The sequence below is a fragment of the Amblyomma americanum genome, chromosome 4 (genome assembly GCF_052857255.1).
Source record: "Amblyomma americanum isolate KBUSLIRL-KWMA chromosome 4, ASM5285725v1, whole genome shotgun sequence".
Classification (NCBI taxonomy): Eukaryota; Metazoa; Arthropoda; class Arachnida; order Ixodida; family Ixodidae; genus Amblyomma; species Amblyomma americanum.
In genome coordinates this window covers 215,213,368-215,235,528 of record NC_135500.1, presented here as the reverse complement: position 1 = coordinate 215,235,528, position 22,161 = coordinate 215,213,368, and the positions used below count along the sequence as shown (strand labels likewise).

General features: G+C 42.7%; 1 protein-coding gene across 2 annotated transcripts; it reads left to right on the top strand.

Annotated features, from left to right (window-relative positions):
- Positions 1-451: 451 nt before the first annotated feature.
- LOC144129305 (CWF19-like protein 2) lies at positions 452-22,122 on the top strand. 2 transcript variants are annotated; one of them, XM_077663335.1, is made up of 17 exons: positions 452-751; positions 818-889; positions 983-1,099; positions 1,401-1,529; positions 3,886-4,098; positions 5,673-5,835; positions 5,922-6,104; positions 6,215-6,651; positions 9,042-9,116; positions 11,749-11,814; positions 11,932-12,046; positions 12,302-12,396; positions 12,484-12,600; positions 13,754-13,909; positions 14,672-14,752; positions 17,917-18,018; positions 21,880-22,122. In XM_077663335.1, the coding sequence occupies exons 1-17, from the start codon at positions 734-736 to the stop codon at positions 22,030-22,032; spliced, it is 2,292 nt and encodes a 763-aa protein (XP_077519461.1). In that variant the 5' UTR covers positions 452-733; the 3' UTR covers positions 22,033-22,122. The 2 variants fall into 2 exon arrangements, with proteins under 2 accessions (XP_077519461.1, XP_077519462.1); XM_077663336.1 differs by having other exon boundaries at positions 487-751; positions 1,350-1,529.
- Positions 22,123-22,161: the final 39 nt, after the last annotated feature.

The window sequence follows — 22,161 nt, the reverse complement described above, 5'->3', positions numbered from 1 at the left end:
ATCCCTTGGGCTGTACCTTAATTACGGCCCAGGGCCAGTGGGGCAACATTGTCATAGAGTTCATATTCTGTCGTCCAGCGGGGACAGGGACGCAGGGTGGTTAGCGATGCCATTCACACTGGAAAGAGTAACTCGTTTGTCCATTCACTGGAACCTGCGGAGAAGAAGTCTGAGCGATCCAGTGCGCGTTTAGCGTCTAGTACACAGGCACACCTCGCCCATGTGCAGGAACAGCTCCTTGATAGAACGAGCGGCATACGAATTTCGTGCCCTATAGTTTCGGACCTTTTTTTTTTCACCCACCTAGAATCCGCCTAGCAATAAAACATTTCAGTCCTTACCAAAATAGATTTCACAAATAAATACAACATGTTTGGTAGTTTGTGTCAACTTTATGTTTGAGCTGTTGGGCCGCTGTATCAGCGGAAAGCCGGAAAGCCACAAAAAGCCGGGACAAATCCGTTTGACGCTCATTGCGCTGGTAGCGCAGGGCTCTCATGCGGAGCGCTACGGCTGAAGTTTTGCTTGCACCGGCTGTTTGCAGTGGTTTCCCTTCGTGCTATACGAGCAGAAATGATCTCGGTATTCTACCAATGCTCCGAGCTGCAAACGAGCGGGCCAAAAGCGCTACCGCTTGGATTTTTCACTAGTGTCTAGCCCGTACGTGATTCGAAGTAGAAAGTTGTGCGGTGCGCGCAGTTGATACTGATGCACATAATTTTGTGAAAAGACAATGGAATCATCCCCCTGTGTAAGTTGTGGAGTCTTACTGTCCACACCAGGTTTTAGAGCTTTATTTTTGCCGACGTTTTTACAGGCGACGAAAAGATCGAAAAAGCACAAGCACAAAAGTCACTCTGTGAAGGCGAAGAAAGCTTCTCAGCGATCAGTGAGTTCTTCACATAAACTTTTTAAACTAGCAACTGCCGCCTTTCTAATTCAGAAATGTAGGCAGACGTTGTACTACGTGTCACATTTTCAGCGTTCCAGCAGCCGTAGCAGCGACAGTAGCAGCGATGAATGGACTGACGCACCGCCCCGAGTCTCTTCGAAACAGGTGCCTCACGGAAGCGTCAGCGAAGCGTCGGGAGGAGTTCAGGTGGGGAGAAATATTTATTTGCATCACCGTTTTTGTGTTTCGTTATGTAAGTCCGAGGGGAAAAAGATCACATTTGAAGCTTTGAAAACACGGTTGAAGCTTGTGGGGAAGACTATAGTTTAATTTGGCTTCCTCTCTTAGTCTATATTCGCATTTTTTGAACTGCCAGTAGTTCCTTTCTGACTGCCGTGCACAGGCGAGAATTTGCATTGAGAGCTTGTTTGTACCATTGCCTGCCGCTCACAAATAGCTAGGTGACACATAACACGGTGCCCAATTGAACAGAACATTCCTCACCCAGAGGGACGCATGGATGAACATCGAAGACGTGATCCCGACAATATCTGCGAAGGAGCATCGAGCGCAGAGAAGAGGCGAGAGAAGCGGGCCAGCAGGACAGAGAGAAAAGACGTTAAGGACCATTGACCAGGTGCGTGTATAATCGTCAGTTGGACATAAATAATGGGTCATGTTCGCTACAGTTGTGTTTATTGTAAGCCACACACTGTCATTGAGAATTGGAATACGACCCATATGCTTGCCTTGCACCAAACCCTGTGGCCCAAACCAATATCTCGTTGTTGTAATTCTCTTGATGGCAACTGTATGTGACTGGCAGTCTGACCTGTCATGGGTGATGCGTCACATTTTAACGAATTATGTTTTTGTACAATCGAGGGCAAAAAGTTGTGCATCCCACATACTATTGGTGCTGACCGATGTTGTGTGCCAGCCGAAATGTCCAAAGTTTGCATGTTATGTTGCTTGTTATCAAGGCCGGTGTTAAGATTTCTTTGATGCCATTCATTGTTTGTAGGAGGCATCTTGGTAGGACAGTTACATTGGCAGCGGAAAGAGATTAGCACAAGTGACTGATAACTGGTGCAAATCGTCTCCAATCGCGGTGCTGCGGTTCACGGAAACACCAAAATTAGAATGGCATGACTTACCCAGTCTTTCGGAAGGTTCAACAGAAAGTCACCGCTTGCAGATAGTTCTACTTTTTTAAAACACTTTTCCGTCCAGCTGGTAGTTGCTCTTTTCTACTAATCTTTCCCTGCTGCAGCTGTACCGATATTGTGCATATCTGACTCTGCTGGAAACACGCTCACCTGCAATGTGGCACTTGTGCACATTGCCGCATTCCGTCTACTGCTGTGGTAGGCATGTTCGAAGAGATGGAGAGTGGCAATATAGAACATAGCATAGAATTGAAGCAAGTAAACTAGCATTCAAGCAAGCATGCACACATGCCTGCAGAAGAGGAATGAGTGAAACTTAAGTGCCTTGAAAAAGCCAAATTTTTTTGCAGTCTGGGTGAATAGTCTGGAATTGAGAAGTATATCGACATAGGTTGTGCTTGTGTTTTTCTACAGAGGCAAGTGCAGACTTCACCTTTCAAGTCCATGTTTTGGCTGAGAGGAACTTATTCTTTTTATAATGGCCTGCCCTGAAATCTTTTGCTTGCAGTGCACCTATGTGTGCTTATGCTTTCTTCAGAGTTTTACTGAACACAGAGCTGCGTAAAGCAAATCTTTATGGCTCTAGGGTATAGCTTGAAACGGGCAGGTGTTCTGCGTTGGCTGTGGAGGCAGTGCAGTCTATACCATTAAAATTGGATGAACTAAATGTGGATGAAGAAAATAAGATTTTTTGTTTTGTGGAATAAGATGTTTTTTTTTGTGGTCCATGCAGTGCAAACAGCAGCAGCTGACTCATCCTGCTGTCGGACTTAAAGGACCATAGACGCCAAATATTATTTGTGTGTTTTCTTCTTTCAAACGATGTGTTAGACATAATAATACATAGACCACCACTTGGTATTCACCTATGACCACTAAATAATTGATAATCAAATTTCTTCTCTCATGTTATTTTGGTTGCGGTTTCATCAACCTGACGATGGCTGTGACGTGGCTGTAACGATGGCCTTTAGGCCATGTGAGGCACAAAAAAAACTGCAATAGAAATGCTGGTACATAGTTTTAATTCACTACAACACTTAAATAAGCATGCTTCAAAAAGTGGAATGATAACAAACAACATATCAGCGGTTATATTGCTGTTTTATTTTGTGCCTTATGTGACTTAAAGACCAACTACACGTCTCAGCCAGTGTTTAGTTGATGAAATCAAAAGCAAAGCAGTGTCAAGAAGAAATTCAAGTATAAATTATTTAGTGGTTGTAGGCAAGTGTCATGAGGAGATCCATGTATATTAATGTCGAACACACCATTTGAAAGCAGAAAACGCGCAAGCAACAATTTGGTGTCTGTAGCACACGTGCCGGGACAGCTTTTTTTCTAATTCTTTTTCTTAGTCCCACCAAAGTATTAGTCCTTTAATCCACTAGGGTAGCAGCTTGAGCTAGTTGGTGAAACAGTGTGATTAGGGATACACAGTGCAACAAGAAACAGCACACGAGAAGAGGCACAAAGGACACTTAAGCCAGGTGTGTGAGTGTGTGGCTCATGTGGGTGCCAGCACCCTAGTGTGGAGGCTATGCAGTATCTATTGATAGCAGATGTAACTGCTGTAACTGCAACGCAGGTGCTTATGTGTTGGTCCATGGTTCTCAATCTCAATGGCCGCTGGTAGCTATGGCTGCAATGCATTTGTTTGCTTGCGTCAGGTCTGACAACGCAGTTGCTCTTGTATTTGCGTCTTACCCACATGTGGCAAAACTGAGATAAGTTATAAGTGTATGTGTTATCTGCAACAAATTGTTATCATCTGGAAACGGAACAGTGTGCTGCAACTCTGATTGAGTACATGTGCTGTTCCAGCCTGGACAACATCAGCGTGAGTTGAATCCGTATTGGAAAGAAGGTGGGACTGGATTGCCCAAAGATGAGGCTGCACCAACCGAGCCAGCACTGGCCTCGTCGTCTGTTGGTGATGGAGGTCTTAAGTGGCTGAGGCGGGCTTACCAGAGGATACGTGAACAGGCGGCCGAGGAAGGGCGATCAATGGAGGAAGTTGCAGCTGAGCGATATGGGGTGAGTGAATGAGACGGTAGCAACATGACGCTGAGGGTTACTGTATTTTCTAGACTGTAGTGTGCAGACTATACATGTTTAAAAGCTGGAATTTCACGTGGTGCGGACTATACATGACTTAACTTTTTAAGATCATTTGTCATACATGAAGAAGTGTAGTGTGGTTGTCGATGTCAGTACGAAACGGGGCCTGACTGCGGCTGCGACATTTTGCCTTGCTAAATCACATAGCGTAATCTGCTCTGATATGAAATCAGCTTCGATATGCAAGCAAATGCTGCTGGCGGTACTCAGAGTGGCTGCTTTTCAGATTACGTCTGGTCCAAGTTTGATTTTTCATGTCGCCTCATTGCGTTAGAAAATGAAAAAACAAAACTGAAACCAAAGAAATGGTGTTATAGATGGTGCAGATTGTCCAGGAGTGCCGTCTTGAATTTTTGGTGGCAGATTTAACATCAGTCATTTATGACCGACGGCCTAACGTTATAAGGTTAGCCAGAAGGAAATGTAGCACAGTGGGTAGATAAATGTGCTTAATTGCTGATAGTGCCGGCAGTCTGGATGTTTCTGTTTTGCTAAGTTAATGCAGTTTTACTTATTTATTCCTTTCTTCTTCAAATGACAACACACTGGCTTCAGGTGTGCTGTCAGCACTGTGACAGGTCTTGGCAATGGTGCTGCACTGGTGGCCTAGTGGCTTAAGTATCCACTTCGTGTGTGGGAGGTGCAGGGTTGGATCCACAGTGCTGCTGGGTACTCACCGGCTTTCCTGGTTCCAAGCTTTTGCTTGGCCTGGTGCTCGGCTCCTCTGGGTTAAAGTGCTTGGAAAAAGGGGTCTTTAACGCCACCTCAGGCAGACCAAGTAACGAGTTAGCCATGGCAATATAAGCTGCCTTTTTGCCATAGAAACTAAAAGTGTTATCGTCATCAGTTCTTGGCAGTGTTCAGTGTAACTCAGCTGTTCATGTGCTGGTGCCTCGGCAAGATTGTTTCCTGTGGCTGCTGTGACCAAAGAGGGACCTTTCTTTTCAGCCTGACTATGTTTTTCTTTCAGCCCTGGCATTTGCACATATGAGAACTGCATCACTTCGGCCCGTTTCGTAAATTGAAGTTTTGTCATGGCATGGCAACCATTTTGTGCATGATAAGTGACAAGTGAGCCATTTTTGGTAACAAAAAAAAAAAGTGAGCTTCTCGAGACATGAACAGCTGACTCATGCAAAATTGCACAAAGTGCTCTGATATTCTCGCAGACAACCCACCACTTGCCATTATTGAGAAATGTAAGATCACTTGGTTTGGCAACATGAAGGCTAATGTACTCTTAGTTCAATCTAACGAAGACACTCGGAGTACCCTCTCTAAATGGTAGTGTGGCTATCCCTGCCATACCCTGTTTACTGCTGTGCACTCTTCTACAGCTCTTATTCGAACCAAGTGATCTTTCTTTAGGAAAGAAACCATGTTTGGAAGAAACATAAAAAGTTGGAAGTGTTTCTTTGTTTGGGAATTATGAAACTGGAACAGTTGGAACTGTTGCTCTATTAAGAATATTGTTGTTTTGTTTGTTTCAGTCCTTAGAAAAATTGGAGACCCTTATTGCAGAAGCTGAGTCAAGAGCAGGTGTGCGAGGAGAAAGACATCACGAAAGGCACAGCTCGTCAAAAAGGTATGGACGAATGCAGAAACCAGGCTCAGATGATGAGAGCGGAGGCCAACTACACTACCAAACAAAACGTAAATATAACTTTGAGGTGGACATTCTTTTAGCAAACTGCTTTTCAATGAATATTAAGATGTTTACCGAACTTGTTTATACTTAGACAGGGAGCATCGACAGTCGGGATCAGACAAGCACTCTGGGGAACGGGGGAGATTTCAGAGACCGTTGGAGGATGACTCTGTTCAGGATCGTCACGTTGACAGGCATCACTACAAGAAGGAGCACTCATCGTCATCATCAAAGCCGAGCTGGATGAAAAAGGAATTCTACAAGGAATCAAAAGGTTCTTTTTTCTCCTTGTTTGTCACACAAAGTTGAAATTGCACACATTTAGATTTCTGTGTACAGTGTGCCCACTGGTCAAACATGCACTACTACCTTTTTGTTTCATAGACAAACAAGGTGCTGGGAAGCTTGAAGACAAGCTCGAAAAGAAAAATTCCTTGCCAAGTAAGAACCAGGCTTCGAGTGAACCTGAAAGGTCAAGTCCAAGCAAGAAATTTGTGCAAATGGACGAAGCTGACCTAGAGAGCAGGAAAGAGAGTGCTACTCCCGCCAAGATACTTTCGGACAAAGAGCTGAATACGCTTGGTGCCAAGCTTATAAAGGCAGAAATGCTCGGTAATACGGTGCTGTATGACAAGCTCAAAAAGGAAATTGAGGAAGCAAGAAAGGCAAGAGAGAGTGCTGGTGCCACTGTGTGCCCCGATGGAGCACAACGTGGCTCTCGTGAGGAAGTGGTCATTCTCACCAAAACTGACAGTCGTGGCTTTGAACATCCACTGTCAGAGCCTGTGGAAGCGGGTGGATCTTTGAGGAAGAAAGCAAAGGTGTGTGCTCATTCCATGCTAAGAAATTGTTATGCGAGACTACTTTTGTTTAATTTTCATTCACTTTTGTTGTGATAATTTTCGTTCACTTTTATTGAGATATACTCAGAGCTAGGGTTCCACTGAAAGTGAAGAACCATTTGATAGAACCTAATTCTACTTTATAGTGAAAGTCAAAATTTCCCCATTTCCCTGCATATCATTAAACTTGAGATATAGGGTTTAGAAGTTGCCATTCCAGAAACAGGAATACAAACTTTTCTTCCCGTTTCTGAAGTGGCAACTTCAAATCCCCATAACTCAAGTTCTATGATAGGTAAGGTAATAATTTTATTCGGCCACCTCGATGGCTCAGCGGTTATGGCTCTTGACTGCTGACACGAAAGACGCGGGTTCGATTCCTGGCCGCTGGGGTTGAATTTCAATGAAGGCGAAATTCTAGAGGCCCGTGTACTGTGCGATGTCAGTGCACGTCAAATAACCCCAGGTGCTCGAAATTTTCGGAGCCCTTCACTACGGTGTCCCTCATAGCCTGAGTCGCTTTGGGATGTTAAACCCTCGTAAAATAAACTAAACTAAACTAGTAATTTTATTCCTACTATATTCCTTGATGTCAATACAAACCAATGCATGCATTTTGAAAATTCCCTGCAGCAAAATTGTTAAAAATTTCTCTCCAAAACCTTACATAATACATAAGTGCAAAGCACTAGTTCTGCATGAAATTAAATGACATATATGGAATGAGCATGCAAAAGCACATGTTCCCAGAAAGTGTCCTAGTTGTGACTTCATTAATAACTTTTTTTTTCTAAGACCAGCTTCCCCTTTTAATTTAACGGGGGGTGTTGCATAACAGGTGGCAAGATTAAAAAAACATAGTTACAATAACAGGAACTTTTTACATTTTCAACAAACTGTGATGAGCACGTGATGATAGCAACGTTGTTTGGAAGGCCGCTCCAGTCTGCAGCTTTGCGAGCAAAAAAGGAATTTGAAAATGTGACAGTGCAAGAACGATGACGGCAACTTGTAGGTGATGGCTGGTGCAATGTGATGTGCGTGGGGGGGGAAGATATAAAAGTGAGGATGTGCATAGAGCTGTGAAAAATTTTGTGAACTAAAGATGCTGGCAATGGGATGACGGAGCGAGGGGTTTGATAATCCAGATGCTGTTTTTAAAGAGGTAACGCTGATGTCGTAGGAATACGATGAGAGTGAATGAAATTAATATGAACTTATGATAAGACAAACAAATTTTCTGGTCCCTTCAAGTTCGTCTTAAGCGGGGAAATCTAAAAAAATTTAATTTTAAAAAACACCAGATTTCATATCTATAAGGACTTTCTAATTATATCCTGAAAGATTTTCCCCCATAACAGCCCTGCAGAAACATTAAAAAATGTTTTTTGTGACTGTAGGTAGCAAAACTACCTGTGATCTCGAAGAAAATACCAGTTTTATAAAAATTGTTTTTGACCTCACTGTCCTGCTTGCAGAAGGCATAGCATGACAGTGGATTCTTGGATTTTCATGTGGTTTTTTGCACTGTTATCCTTGATAAATTCTCTATGCGGTTACGTTCCTTCATTTCTCAATTACTTTCTCATTTTTTACTCTTTCTAATTTTACATTACAGTAATGAGTGCATTATGCAAGCATGGATATAATGTTCTGTGTAGAAAAAACTTAGAAGTTGATAAAAATTTTTGCAGAATGTTACAGCATGAATCACTCCTTGACTTACATTTAAAAGTGATTCTAGGCTGCTACCATGTTTTGTTGTCATGCCACTCTTTCTGCAAATTTGGTGTAGCAATGAAGCACATAAAAATAATTTATGTTCAAATGACTGAAAATGTATGAGAAAAAATTTGTATTTATCCGTATAGTGCACTTCCCAATAAGCGTGCCATATTTCGTCTGTTTACTCCAAAAAATAAACTTCACCTCTGAAAGCTGTGTCGGCTCCGAAGGAAGTCTACTGTGTTCCAACTGACTTGTCTTTCAGCAAAAGTTGTAGACGGCCTAGATGGTTCATGGTTTCAGAAGGGAGTAAAACTTATTTGCAAGACCAACACAGAGGCAGGAGGAGGACATGGAACAAACACTATTCCTGTCCTTCTGCCTGTGTTTGTCTCGTAAATGTGTCTTACCACTTTCCGCTATAGCCTGTTTTTGTATTCTTATGCTATACATTCTGGTTTTATACAAAACAAATGTTGGCAGTCTACTGAAAGTGCAGTGCTCCTACAATAAGCTCTCCTGCAAATGGTGAGCACTTGATTATTGGGAAACATTAGAAATTTGCCCCATGCTAGCAAAAGTTACCATTTGGTGATTTGGGCTACTTTGGCATTGTCTTCAGTGAATGAAGTGATGTTTTACAGGTTGCTACACATGACAGGGGTGGTGAACGGGTCCGATACTTTGCTGATGATGACCGACATTCACTCAAGCAAATGGTAAGCTGTTTGTGTGCTTTGTATTTTGAGCATAGTGTCCTTAGTAGTACTATATTGTAGAGTTTGAGGAGTGATTCTAGTGTTTCCAAGGCTGCCGTAGTGGCTCAGTGGTCAAGGCGCTCGGCTGCTGACCCAAAAGGTGCGGGTTTGGTCATGAAACATCCACTGAAGTTTGGTTTGCGGACAATAGCTGCTGCTAGAGGTGCCACCATCGATCGAAGAGCTGTGAGTGGTAGACCGGTGCCGCCGGCTTAGAGTGTGGTTGCACCAGAAAAACTTGCTTCCGCGTCCGGGCTATTATTTCGTTCTTTTTAAAAATATTTTATGCGAAATTGAAGCGGAGGTCACGTGTCTGCTAGTTTCATAATCCTAGCCGGATTGATACTTGTATCGAGAAACAGCACTGCCCGCAATGCCACGGCTCACTCCTCACCTGCAACCATCTGGCTGCTGCATGGAGACTTGTCACGTGTAATGGCACATTGAAACATTGCTTAAACACACAATGTGCTCATTAACCTACAATACACAAGTGACCGCAACGCAGTGCGTCATAAAGCAAAAGCCGCGTTATCACACGGCACTCATTGGATTTGTGCTGTGCTTGCGTTGCTTGCCTGGCTTCAGTGAACGCGGCTGCAGGTTTAACAATGTGTTGTGTGTACTGCGGTGCGCTTATCACTGTACGACGTATGGTTTTAATGGATGGTTTAGTGAATGGCTAAGTATCTGAGACTTCAGCCGACGAATGCGCCAAAATGTCACGCTGTCTGCCGGCATGTGCAGCACCGCAGTGTTCGATTTCGAAAGCACAGTGCATTTAGTTTCGCTCACGACACTTGCGCTGTAGAGGATACTTTCATTTGTTCATCTTTTGAGCTTATGAATGGTTGATTTGGCGGGTGTAGTGTTGCCATTTTGCCAGCAGGGTGCCACTGTTTATAAAGTGACAATGCTGCGGCAGAGCTCTGCTAACTGCCTCGATCCTAATTGAATAGCACCGTTCTGAATGGTGATGTGCTCAGGTACCCATTACACCACTGTACTATGGTCTTCTTTATATACTAATATAACATATTTTCACAACTAATCCTTTACCGTTTCGTCAGTGTACATGCACTAAATGAACTAGTGAGTGTCTTATACAGAATGGACAATTTATTCATATATACTACGAAAAGAAAAAGAGGCGTCAACATAGCAGCTCTTCTTGGCTTGACTTTTTGCCTCCACAGTCTGGGCATTTTGCGAGTACAGTCGCGAAAGCTGTGATTTAAGTCTCTGCACAGCTCGAGATTGCGCAATGACTTTACATTTTTGAAGCCTAAATCCAGACTGGAATGTGTACTCTCTGCAGTATCTGAAAAAGAAAAGGAAAGGTGTCATTCATCCAGCGCCTTCTTTTAGCATTTGAGGCTATGATGCATTGACACTAGTGCTTGGCTGCTGACCCGAAAGACGCAGGTTCGATCCTGGCTGCGGCAGTCGAATTTCGATGGAGGTGAAATTCTAGAGGCCCGTGTATTGTGCGATGTCAGTGCACATTAAAGAACCCCACGTTTTCAAAATTTCCGGAGCCCTTCACTACGGCGTCCTTCATAGCCTGAGTCGCTTTGAGACTTTAAACCCAATAAACCAACCAACCAACCAACTAGTGAGCTATCTGTGTTGACGCTGATGCTCACCGTCATTAGCTGCTTCAGTAGTATCGTCGATGACCGGGTAGTTCGGGAACGAGTTACTTGAAGTGTCCGCTGCTGTGCAGGCATCTGTTGCGGTACGGTTGCACTTTGTTGATGGTCAAGAATGTTGATTGGGCATGGTTAAATATCATGGAAGCCCTTGGCGTAACTGAGGAACAGCGTTAGGCTTCAGCTTGGGCAGCTCGAGTCGCAGCGACACAGCATCCCCGTTCACTACAAACTTGTCGTGACGAATGATGTCCATGAGATCAAAATGTTTCTCACAAACACGCACGTTAGGTGAATCTGAAGAGAAGCCGCTGACTTCTTTTTGGGGCATGGCACATCTGCACGTTTCTCTCCGTTGAGCGTCAGACGGGAAACATTTTTCGCCGCTGTTCCTATAGCCAGAGCGGCAGCCGGTGACAAAATAAAGGCATTGTTCATAGACAACATTCGATGGTTCACGAAAGTACACGCATTCAAATACTTCAACACTGTGCCTGATAAACTGCTTGAACAAGAAAACAATGAACTGCAAAACATAGCTTTCTACGTAGTTGGGTAGCCTCCCGTTCCACCGCTCGCCAAAACATGCTCAACTGACGCCAGTGCTGCTATGTGGCCGCTTTGGGCAGCCCACCAAGTTCTCCCATAGAGTTACGGAGAAGTTTCATGACCATAAAGCCCTTTTGAAGGACAAGAGTGGAGGTGTGGAATTTTGAAAGATGATTTATGAATCATCGTTATGCAGAGTGCCCTTTATGCTGAACGCCTAAGCTTGAACAGCTGCAAGAACCTTTTTCGCCAGGTCCATGCATCAGAATACAAAATTCAAATCGTTTCAGAGTTCCTTTAATGTTTATGCATATTGCTGACAAGGTACACTGACCGACTTTTTGTTTTTGCACTGCACTACCTGAATTACTTTTTCTTTTTTCTGTTATCAGTTTGAGCGGGAGAAGATGACTACAGCTGAAGATCAAAATGCTGAGTTTGCACGCCTCGCTGGCAAGGTGAGAGGATGATGATAACCTTCGTCTTGCTGCACTGGCATTGTCTGTGCACCGTTTCTGATGGGCCTCGAACATTTTTGTTTGAGAACGTGTACATGTGGGGAAAACGTTGTCCAGGTTCGAGCCTCGACAAGTCAAGATTATGACTTTGATGATGCTGCCATGGATAAGGCAAGCCAATATGATTCTTCTGCGAAACAGGATGCCAGGGACCGAATGAGAGCCATCCAAGGTATCGTCTTTGTTTTGTTATTTTTGAAATCTGTTTTGTTGTCAAGCATTTTATGTCCTTTGAAAGGCCTTTTCTTGTGGTGCCAATGAAATGTAACTTTCACAAAGCTGTAACAGGAACAAAAGGTAACTTTAAAGACTGCAGGTAAAGCGGAAATCTTGCATTGCGTTGTAATTTGCAGATGTCTTGAATGCTTTATGCCAGTGTACACTGCAACTAATTGGGAACATACTTTTTTAAATCTTTTTCTGACAGAGCACAAGCACATGTCGAAAGCATTGGAGAAGTGTAAATACTGCCTTGATAGCCATGAAATGAAAAAGCATCTGATCATCGCCATAGGTATAAGGGTAAGCAGCCAAGGTTTGGTTGAAATTCAGTAAACTCGGTGGGAAATGTAACTTGCAGTGGTTTATTCTATACTATTCACTTTGCAGACTTATTTATGCTTACCGCCGCATCAGTCACTGACTGAGGGCCACTGTTTAATCGTCCCACAAGGACATGTTTCTTCTGGAACATTGCTTGATGAAGATGTCTGGCTTGAAGTGCAGGTATGTACATGATGAATGCAAGAATCACACAACACAAGCATTGTCTTGAACCTCTTGAGCACTTACTGTCATTTTAACCCTTTGCAGCGTAGCATCTGTGATTGTGCACGCAAACTTCTTTCGAAGCATCTAAAGCTGTTGTCATGAAGTTAGTGATGCTGGCTTCATTTGAAATCCCTGCTGGCCAAAATGGTAGAGCAAATTCTGGCCTAGAAAAAAAGGATTGCTTTTCAAAAATAAGAAATGAAGATGGACGTTGCAAAGTTCTTCGGTGACCTAGGAAGAGCTGTCTGGTGTTGTAACTTTTTCGAATTGCCATATTTGGAAGCGAATGGGTTGAAGGTTGCGTCAGGGCAAGAGAGAAAATGTGTAGTTATGTGACGAACGAAAACTTGTCAGTTGTGTTTGATAATGTCATTATCAGTATTGAATTCCTCAGGTGCTCTATGGCAAATGCAATTTTTTAAATGTAAATTTCAACATTGAATCTGTCTACATTTACATATTGTCCATTTTTATATGGCCATATTTGCCATCAGGATCACAATGAGTTTTTATAGTTGCTGAAGAAAAGGACGGTGTCGGAATAATTGTTGCAGAGTGCCATGTTTAGACTCCAAAGGTGCATGTCATTGGTAGGGCAATGCCAGAAGCGTTTGGTTCCAGAAGGATTTTCACTCCTTCATATCTTTTTTGGCTATCTGTGCATGAATATCAGGTGAAGCTGTTGAGTGGGGTGCCCTGCAATACTTTAGTTGGAGATTGCAAATTTTGGGTACCACGGCCATGACTCTTTTTCCCTTTCTCTCTCTCCCATAGAGAGAGAGGGAATTTCAGTTTTCAGTCTTGTATTTTTCTGCTGACGAAGAACCTCTCTTTATCACAAGGGTGTTTAAAGTCCCAGAAGAATAATATAATAGTCTTTCTTGACTCAATGTTTGTCTCTAGTTTCAGTTGAAATGATGCCTGAAAATGTCCGTTAAGTTCCAGAGAGAGCTTGTGTACCAAAAATGCTGCCTGCGTATTATGTTTGTTCCACATTCAAGCCATAGTGGAGTGGTACCGTGCTATGGCTCCTAAATTCAAAACCACACTTCTGATGCTGTTCTAAATACCGTTATATCTTCTTCAATCTTTCTGTCTTATGATTTAGGTTTTCAGGAAAGGCCTGACCAAAATGTTTGAGGAAATGGGAAAAGACACAATATTTATGGAGACAGCAGTTGCATTCCGGCATCATCCACATGCTGTTATAGAGTGCTTACCTGTGCCCATGGATGTAGGAAATTTGGCACCAATGTACTTCAAGGTTAGTGGTATCGCAGCACTCATGAACTTGCCTTGTGTGTTTGTGAACGCATTGGACAGCATGTTAAAGTGCACTTGTTTCAAGTACAGGTTCACTTCATGCTTCCCCTAAACTTTCTCTTAGCACTCTTTTTGTTCTGTAAGCGGATTTGTAATGAAAAATAGTGTGTAGTTTAGTTAGAAAATTGGTTTTTGAGGAAAGGAAATGGCACAGTAATTGTCTCACATCTTGGTGGACACCCAAGCTGCCCTGTAGGGGAAAGGAGGAATGTGTGAGTGAAAGAAGAAAGGTGGCTGTAGTGGAGGGCTGGGAAATAATTTCCACCACCTGGGGATCTTTAACATGCACTGACATTGCACAGCACATGGGCACCTTATGCGCTTTGCCTCCATCGAACGGCTGCGGCCAGGTTCGAACCTGGTAACTCCGGCGCCCTAAGTAGTCAAGCGCTCTAACCGTTGAGCCACTGCGGCGGATGCAGTTTAGTTGGTAACCATACATTCGTGTGGGTTGTATAGATACTCTTTGTTGAATTGCAATAGTGATTATGCATCCGTGACCGTGCAAAGCAAACATTCAACATTATTGCATAGTAATAAGAATAGTAGCATTGATAGTAGTGGGAAGTGCACAGTAATACATAGTAGAAAAATTATGTGCCTTCTATGCATACCAGTGGGACACTGGCACACTTAGTTGCACAATGGTTACAAAGATCAGGTGATCGATATGTACTTGTGACCTGTTGTTTCCCTTTTTCAGAAAGCCATTCTGGAATGTGAAAGTGAATGGGCCCAAAACAAAAAGCTGGTAGACCTGTCAAAGAAGAGCTTGCGGAATTCAGTATGTTTACTTCAGTTTTGTTTTACCCTATTTTGGGCCATATTGCTTTCAGCTGCGCACATGCCGCTGTTCTGCCATCGCACGAGGAACTACATAACGTGGGTCTGAGGGGAGGAGGGGGCTAGGAGGGGGATACGTTGATTTGCATTTGGAGTCAATTTTTTAAAGTTAAAATCTGGCGCTGACTGACCATCCACAAGAAACTGTAAGAAAACGCACATGACCTCATGACATCATCGGCACTGCCTATATCGTCAGGAATGAAAGAAAAAGAAAATTTCTTTCAAAGTGGGTTTCAAACTCGGGCCACGACAATTTACTGTGACGTCACCATGGCCCTGGAATTGTGAGTGACGTCGTCAGACAGCAAGTAACATTAGCTAAACTGGAAGTGGTTGTTGTGATTTGGTTAAAGCGATGCTTTATATATATGTGTATGTCGTGTGGTCTTTCTTAAAGGCATTCACCCTAATGCCTTCACTGAAAAGACCTTTTCAGACATTAGTACTACTTACTAACTAGTACTAGCTGGCAAACAAATATAGTTAACTAGTAGCCCACGATGACATAGAAAAGCTTTCGCATTCACTGCACCTGAGTAATCTTCAGTGTCCTGTAATTTTTTGGCCAGCGAGAGGTGCGAGTTGCGGGGTCAACTTATATGTGGCAGTATACCATGTACACAATTGGCCTTTGTAGAGTTTTTTTTTTTTTAGGACTTGTTTGTGAAATCACCACGTAATTTGCACACCCCCTTTTTGAAGCCTTAATTTTAGGCCAAAGTGTGCAATCAGACACTAATAGTATCCATGAAACTTTTTGGAAATGGTAGTGTGGTTTGTTACCTCTGCAGTGCTATCGCTATCTGTGCTTCTTACTACTTACGTTTTTCCTTAGTGTACTGTGTGGATTTCATCACTTTATTTGCATAGTCACTGTTTTGCTGCATATTTTACATTAACTGTGCAGTTTACAGGAAACTGTGAAATCACTAAATGCTGAACTTTTATTTAAATTCAACAAGAGGCTAGGCATCTGCAGGTACATTCAAATGATTCTATAATGAAATGCATGGGGCTGGAGAATTGCTCAATTATAGAGGTCATTTTGTTATGCCGATCGCACCTCCGTGTGGCCCCTGATAAACTTTGATTAGCATCTTGAAAAGAACCAAGCTTTATTTCAGGCGGGTATGGCATATAGTTTGTGGAAGAAGCCGGTGATCTTTTTTGAACAGTGTACCCGACAGAATACGCAACTACAGCTTACCTGATCATGTCAAAGCTGACAGCATGCCAAGTTGGAAAATCCAGGAGTGGTACGAGAAACAACTGCAGAGCATTGAATATGCCCATGGCTTTGTGAGTTGTTACCACTCTCAAGTCTTTGGCCGGCTCTTTGTCACTATCTGCTAGATCGTCCTGGTTGATCTCCTGCATCTCCTTAATGGAGTCCATACTGTGTTCAAATGAGCATGTCATCATTTACTCAGACGCACTTGTTGATGGTCACTTCTGATGCTCCATTAGCATGTGTGTGGTACCTCTTGAGCAATTCTTGAAGCCTGGTGGCAGCACTCACGGCGTTGCAATAGTCGGCACAGTCACTGGCATTATCGCGGTAGTCCTGTGAGCTGAGGTAAACCCAGCCTTTCGCCAGCAGCTACGCAAGGTGCTGAGCGACATGTTCCATCAGGGGATGGAAATCAAAGAGTGCAATGAGGGGCTAGTTGGTGCGACATTAGGGAAACAATGAATGAATTCTTCTCTCTTGTCCTGTCCTTTTTGCGCAGTTATTCATTGTTTCCGTGATGGAAATCACTTTGATGGCTGCGTGAATGTTTAGTACTTTTGTTGAGAGTAGAAAGTGTGTTCTGGCAGGCGTGGAAACACTGGCATTGCACATTCTGACAAAACCGCCTCTGCTGCTCATGAATATGTTGCATGCGTGCATGCATGTACACTTGCTGCTTTTTGCGCTTGCACGCCATGGTGCCATATAGTTCGACTGACTGGAGCCCTATTGGAGGATGTCACTTTAGTCATGTTTTCGCATATGCTTTCAGTGTGAGGCGCTGAGCTGCTTTTATTTTGTGATGCCACAATGTCATGGGTCACTTCAGTATTCATGCCTTGCTAGTGTGAAATTATTACTTTAGGAACTATCGTGCCTTGCTGTGCATGTTGGTTACAAAGGGACAATTGGCAGGTAGTAGTCTTCATTGTAGTGTTGTTCACAACTTAGTATGCAAAACTGGACAGGTCAAGTTACATTCTTCATTAAACAGGTCATTTTGTAGTAGAGGTGTTCATTCTAGGAGTGTTTGACTGTATAGCTTTCTTTGGCTTTTAGCCGAGTGTGCCACTGGTAAATCGAAATTGATAATGGAAGGAAGAAAGCCTTTGTTTTCAACACAACTCTGTGCCCAGTCAGCAGAGTTGCCTGGAGCTCTTTTTTTGTATGGCTACTGTGTCAAAGCATTACGGAGGGTAGAAGCTTTGAGAACCGTGATGCTGCCCATTTACTGCGTCATGCCAAGCATTTTTATTTGTGTGTTAAGAGCTGGTGGCTGTCAGTGCAGTAAAGCTGCAGCACCCTGCAGTGATCTTTGCATTTCAACTACAATTGTGTTCAGGATTGCTGTTGCATAGACCATGGACTAGGAAGGGGCATAGAGACTGTGATCGCTTTAAGAAAAGTGTATCTCCAAAAGGCTGTCACACACCATAGTGCCATTTGTTGTCTTGTGCTCTTGCCAAAAATGCATGTTTTACATTCTTGTTGCAAACACTAGTTGTAAATCAGTGACGCGGGTAATTATTGCAAGTGGCAACAAAATATGATTATTTCTTTTAAACACTCGAGAAGTTCTGTGCACTAACTGTTGATCACAGCTATCATTTTCATTACTGTTCATTTTCTTTTTTTTCTGGCCATGCATTCACTTGATAAGCAGCTCATGTGTAATGTTGTTGTGGCATAACATAATGGCACTAGTTATTTTAACTGAGCTAGTTTGGTCATGGGCACCATTCTACTCTTTGTAAGGAAGTCCTGCAGATTTGGCCTGTATGCACAACAAAATGGAGAAAGGGGACAGCGCAAGAAACCTTGTCTCTTAGCCCTGTGACTTGATGCTGTCTAAGCCTCTGTTATCATTGCAGGTCCCCAGAGGGCTGCCGTACTTTTCTGTAGATTTTGGTCTCCAAGGAGGATTTGCTCATGTCATTGAAGACGAAAAGCACTTCCCAGTGTATTTCGGAAAGGTACAACTATCAAACTTATGTTTTTGCCTGCTGTTACAGGGGTATTGAGGTAACGAGTTTTGCAAACTTATCATGTTTGTTCTTATTGTTTTCGGTTTTTGTTTCAGGAAGGTAAAGGGAAACGAGGGTAGTAGTTTTGTGGTCAAGATTTCATCTGCCGACTCTTGCACTAACCAAGAAGTTTGCCTTTCTGTCTTTTATAGCAAATGTTTGTGCCAGCTGGCTGGTGTCACATTACTGAAATATGTTGTTCACATGTGCATTGTAGCCATCTGCATCCAAAATATATTTCCGTAGTTCTTTGTGATAACCATAAATATTATCGTATAAAGGACAAGCTCATGTCGCTCATTAGACTGAACAAGATTAGCAACGTTTGTCTGGGTAATGTCCCTCAGTTTGTCTAAAGCTAAACTGATGTCTTTCACTCGCTGCAACCACATATCCACCAGGTATTCCATTAATAACACTGGTCTTGAACTTAGTCTAATGTAATTTTTACGTTATGTTGACTTTCAGTCAAACATGTCATGAAACCATCACATCAGTCTAACTCTGGCTTCTGCTAACCGCTTGCTGGGCTTCATAAAGCATACCCTTAAACAGGCCCCATCAATGTAAAACAACTAGCATACATAACACCAGTACGTCCCCAACGTTAATTTGCGTCAGCTATTTGGATCTTGAACAAGCATACTTAAAGGGGCTGTGAAACACTGCTTGAAGGGATGCTGCCTATACTTCAGGCAAATTCTTTGTCACACAGATGTTTACTCAAAAAGAATTACAGGAATTGGTGCCTAGGAGCAGGAGTTATTCAATGAAGAAATTTCAAGATACAAGCAAACAAAATGCTTCCCTCAACACTATTTTCACGGTGCCTCTTACTCCCATTTCACTTTTCCGATGATGCCACTGGGCAGGACCAATCGAAACAGCCTATCTGAGCACGTCGCGAAAGTTTGCACAGCATAGTTGCCTGTGCACTGCAACTTGTTCTTGCCAAGGCTGGCAGCGTCGTTTCCATGGTTGCAACGACTCGGACACCTAGCTGGCCCAGCGATGCTTCATGTCACGTCGACGGCGCAGGAGGCAACATTGATCAATGGCCTTCCCTGACTTAAACGAACTCGAGCATGAGATATTGCGATAAAGTGACGACCTGCATGAGATACTAGATACTTTTAGCATAGTGCGTACTGCTACCGCCTACTGTGGCCACCACTACAGATGCGCTGATTGGTCATTGCGAGCAAGGCACGCGCGCTGTTGACGGGAATGTGGCGCCATCTGGCGCCACTGTCTGGCGATCCTTCACAAGCTGACGATGTGTACTGGTAAATGTGACAGAAACGGCTTTTTTCTTTGCGGCCTTCCTTGGGACCAATACGAACGCTTGTAGAATGCAATGGCTTGATTGGGTCGATTCCGCCAAGCCATTCTCAGATATATAGAGAGCAGCCCTAAGTGCTGTATGCTGGGTTATATAGGTGCAGTCCTTCGATGCAGAGCAGTAGCCAGAACCTGTGGTGGTGTTTTTTTTGTTTTGCTTGATTTGCAGTGCGTAAGGCAAACGTGTTGGTTTCATTGATCTAATATTAAATGCAAAAATTTGACAAAACGTATCAATTTACTAACACAATTTGCAGTATATATATACTGTTTGTCCAACATCAAGGTCCCACCCAATGATGTCATATTTACTGCTAAAAACCGCCACTGTGTGGCGACACCATCAGCACCACGAATTTGATTTTGTGAGCTAATTAAAATATTAAAAATCTGAATATACGTGGTACGACTGATGCTAATAGCATCGCTGCAACTTACTCTATGCAACCAACAGGCAAAAGGATGTAGTGAAATTGTGTTTCACGGCCCCTTTAATAACATCAAAGTTTTGCAGAACCGTGCTGTGCATTTGATCTCCTCAGTTATTCACACCACTCCTGTGTAACACTATACTAATAAATCACACTTAGTTTGAAGACTTAGTGAACTGCCACAAGATAGCCAGTTTAAAGGGGTGGAGGCACCAAATTTTTGGTTGGCATGTTCTGATTTAACTTAGAGCATTACAAGTAGGCGACAATTTCTGCTGAAGTAAATTGTGATCAAGCCCTGACAGAAATGTTTTTCAGCAGTGATCACTTGAAAAGCGAGGTAGCACCACGTTTAAAGAGAAGCTGTGCTAATACTTCCTCGGTGCCACAAATGCTGTGGATGTAGGTCCACTTTGCCGTAAAGTTCAACAGACTCCAATTTCAGTGTGCATTTGGCGACTACTGATTGCAGGCGTTTCACACATTGAATCATTCATGAAACATGTTGGACAGCTGCAGTGCGAGTGCTGTCATTTGCACGTTTCTTCGTCGTCACCGTTTCAACGCGCTGCTTGAAATTTTTATGATGAATTACTGGCACACCCACACTGAGATCTTAATTAACTTGATTATCCACTCCTTCTTGAGCTTGGAATTGGAGGGAATGTATGCAGATTTATCTCACCTTTGACCGGACAATTCAAGCACTGCAGTGTACGGAAAATGCGATTGCTTTATATTTTCTGCCCATTATATGTGCTTTACAGGCGAGCTTGGATGCTACATTAATGTATTGTGCCGCAGCTGTGTGAACAGCGCTACTCAAAATGCAAGAATGCACTAAAAGCGCTGTGTGACAGAAATAACAGTATAGAAGTTGGCCGGTAGACGTCAGCCCAAGCTGTTCGCCTTACGCTGGTATCATCTCTCTGGTGGTTCTAGAGGAGGCTGCATGGCGGCATCACCGTACGTGAAACTTGCTGGCAAATGGCCTCAAAATTTGGCGTCTCAACCCCTGTAACTCGTTTTCATAAATTTTATAATCATCCACTTCCTTATGAGGATCTTTTTAACCTGCAACTGCCATTCTTCTGTTTCATGAACACCCATGCTAAGTTAAACTGGCCATCTGTCGTACTTATCATTTTGCAAGATCATTCATTCGCTGCACAATTATAGATTTGAACAACTTACCTTCATGCATCGCCATCGAAACTAACTTATTTATGTTCCAAGAGCTTTTACATTCGTCTATTGGCATCTAGAAGCCTTTTGTATTTTTATTTGTTCAATAGCACCTTGCTTTGTAACACATCATTATTGAGCTGTTGATGTATACGGTTGCTTATTGACGTTTTTTTGCAGTTTTCTTTTTTGCCATTTTGTATGTATCATTTTATGCCTTTTTTAGTCCTGTTCAACAACCACATTTCTTGTAGGAAATTTCTACTTGTTTCTTTTTATGAATATACTTGCAGTTTTACTTGTTTTGTGGACTTTTTGCCTATGCATACTCCAATACGAGTTTGTATTTTGCCTCTCATGTAATACACTCAAACTGAGGACTCTTGAGGGTATCCTGAATAAAAAATGCAATCGTACATCTAAAGAAAATGTTATGAAATTTGGAACCTTTGTTTCCATATGAAGATTTGTGCAATAAATGACAAAAGTGTTTGCTGCTGCTTAATGCAAATGCTCCAAAAAAGTCTTGACTGATGCCATTTCTGATGGGCAGCCAACCTGTCACCACAAAGGTTATAAATGTCTAAGCTGCTCCAGATTAGCAGTTTATATCGTCATGTCCTGGTTGACAATTGTTCAAAACAATGCCTGTCATCTAGAATACATTCATAAAAATTTCAACGTTGTTCAAAATGGTAGTGTTCAGTACTTGCAATCTTCTCAAGAACTTATGCTGCAGTATTCAGTTTTAAAGATTCTTACAGTCTCTTCTAGTGGCAAGGAGCATAGGCTCTAGGATAGCCACAAACCATACAAACAGCTCTTGACAGTGAAAATGTTTGTTTTATTCTAGGAAGTGGTAGGTGGCATGCTAGACTTGGAACCAAGACTGTGGTTGAAACAGCGCCATGAGAACTTTGATGAGCAGAAAAAGAAAGTTCTGGAATTTGCCAAATGGTGGAAGCCATATGATTGGACAGAACGACTTAAACCTGAATCATCATAGCAACCAGCAGAGACTTTTCTCCATCTTTTTTGTATTGTGTTGTCACTTTGAAGAAATAAAAGTGAATACAAACATTGCCCTATTTTGAAATGACCAGGGTTGGGTTCATCATATTTCAGTGCACTTATT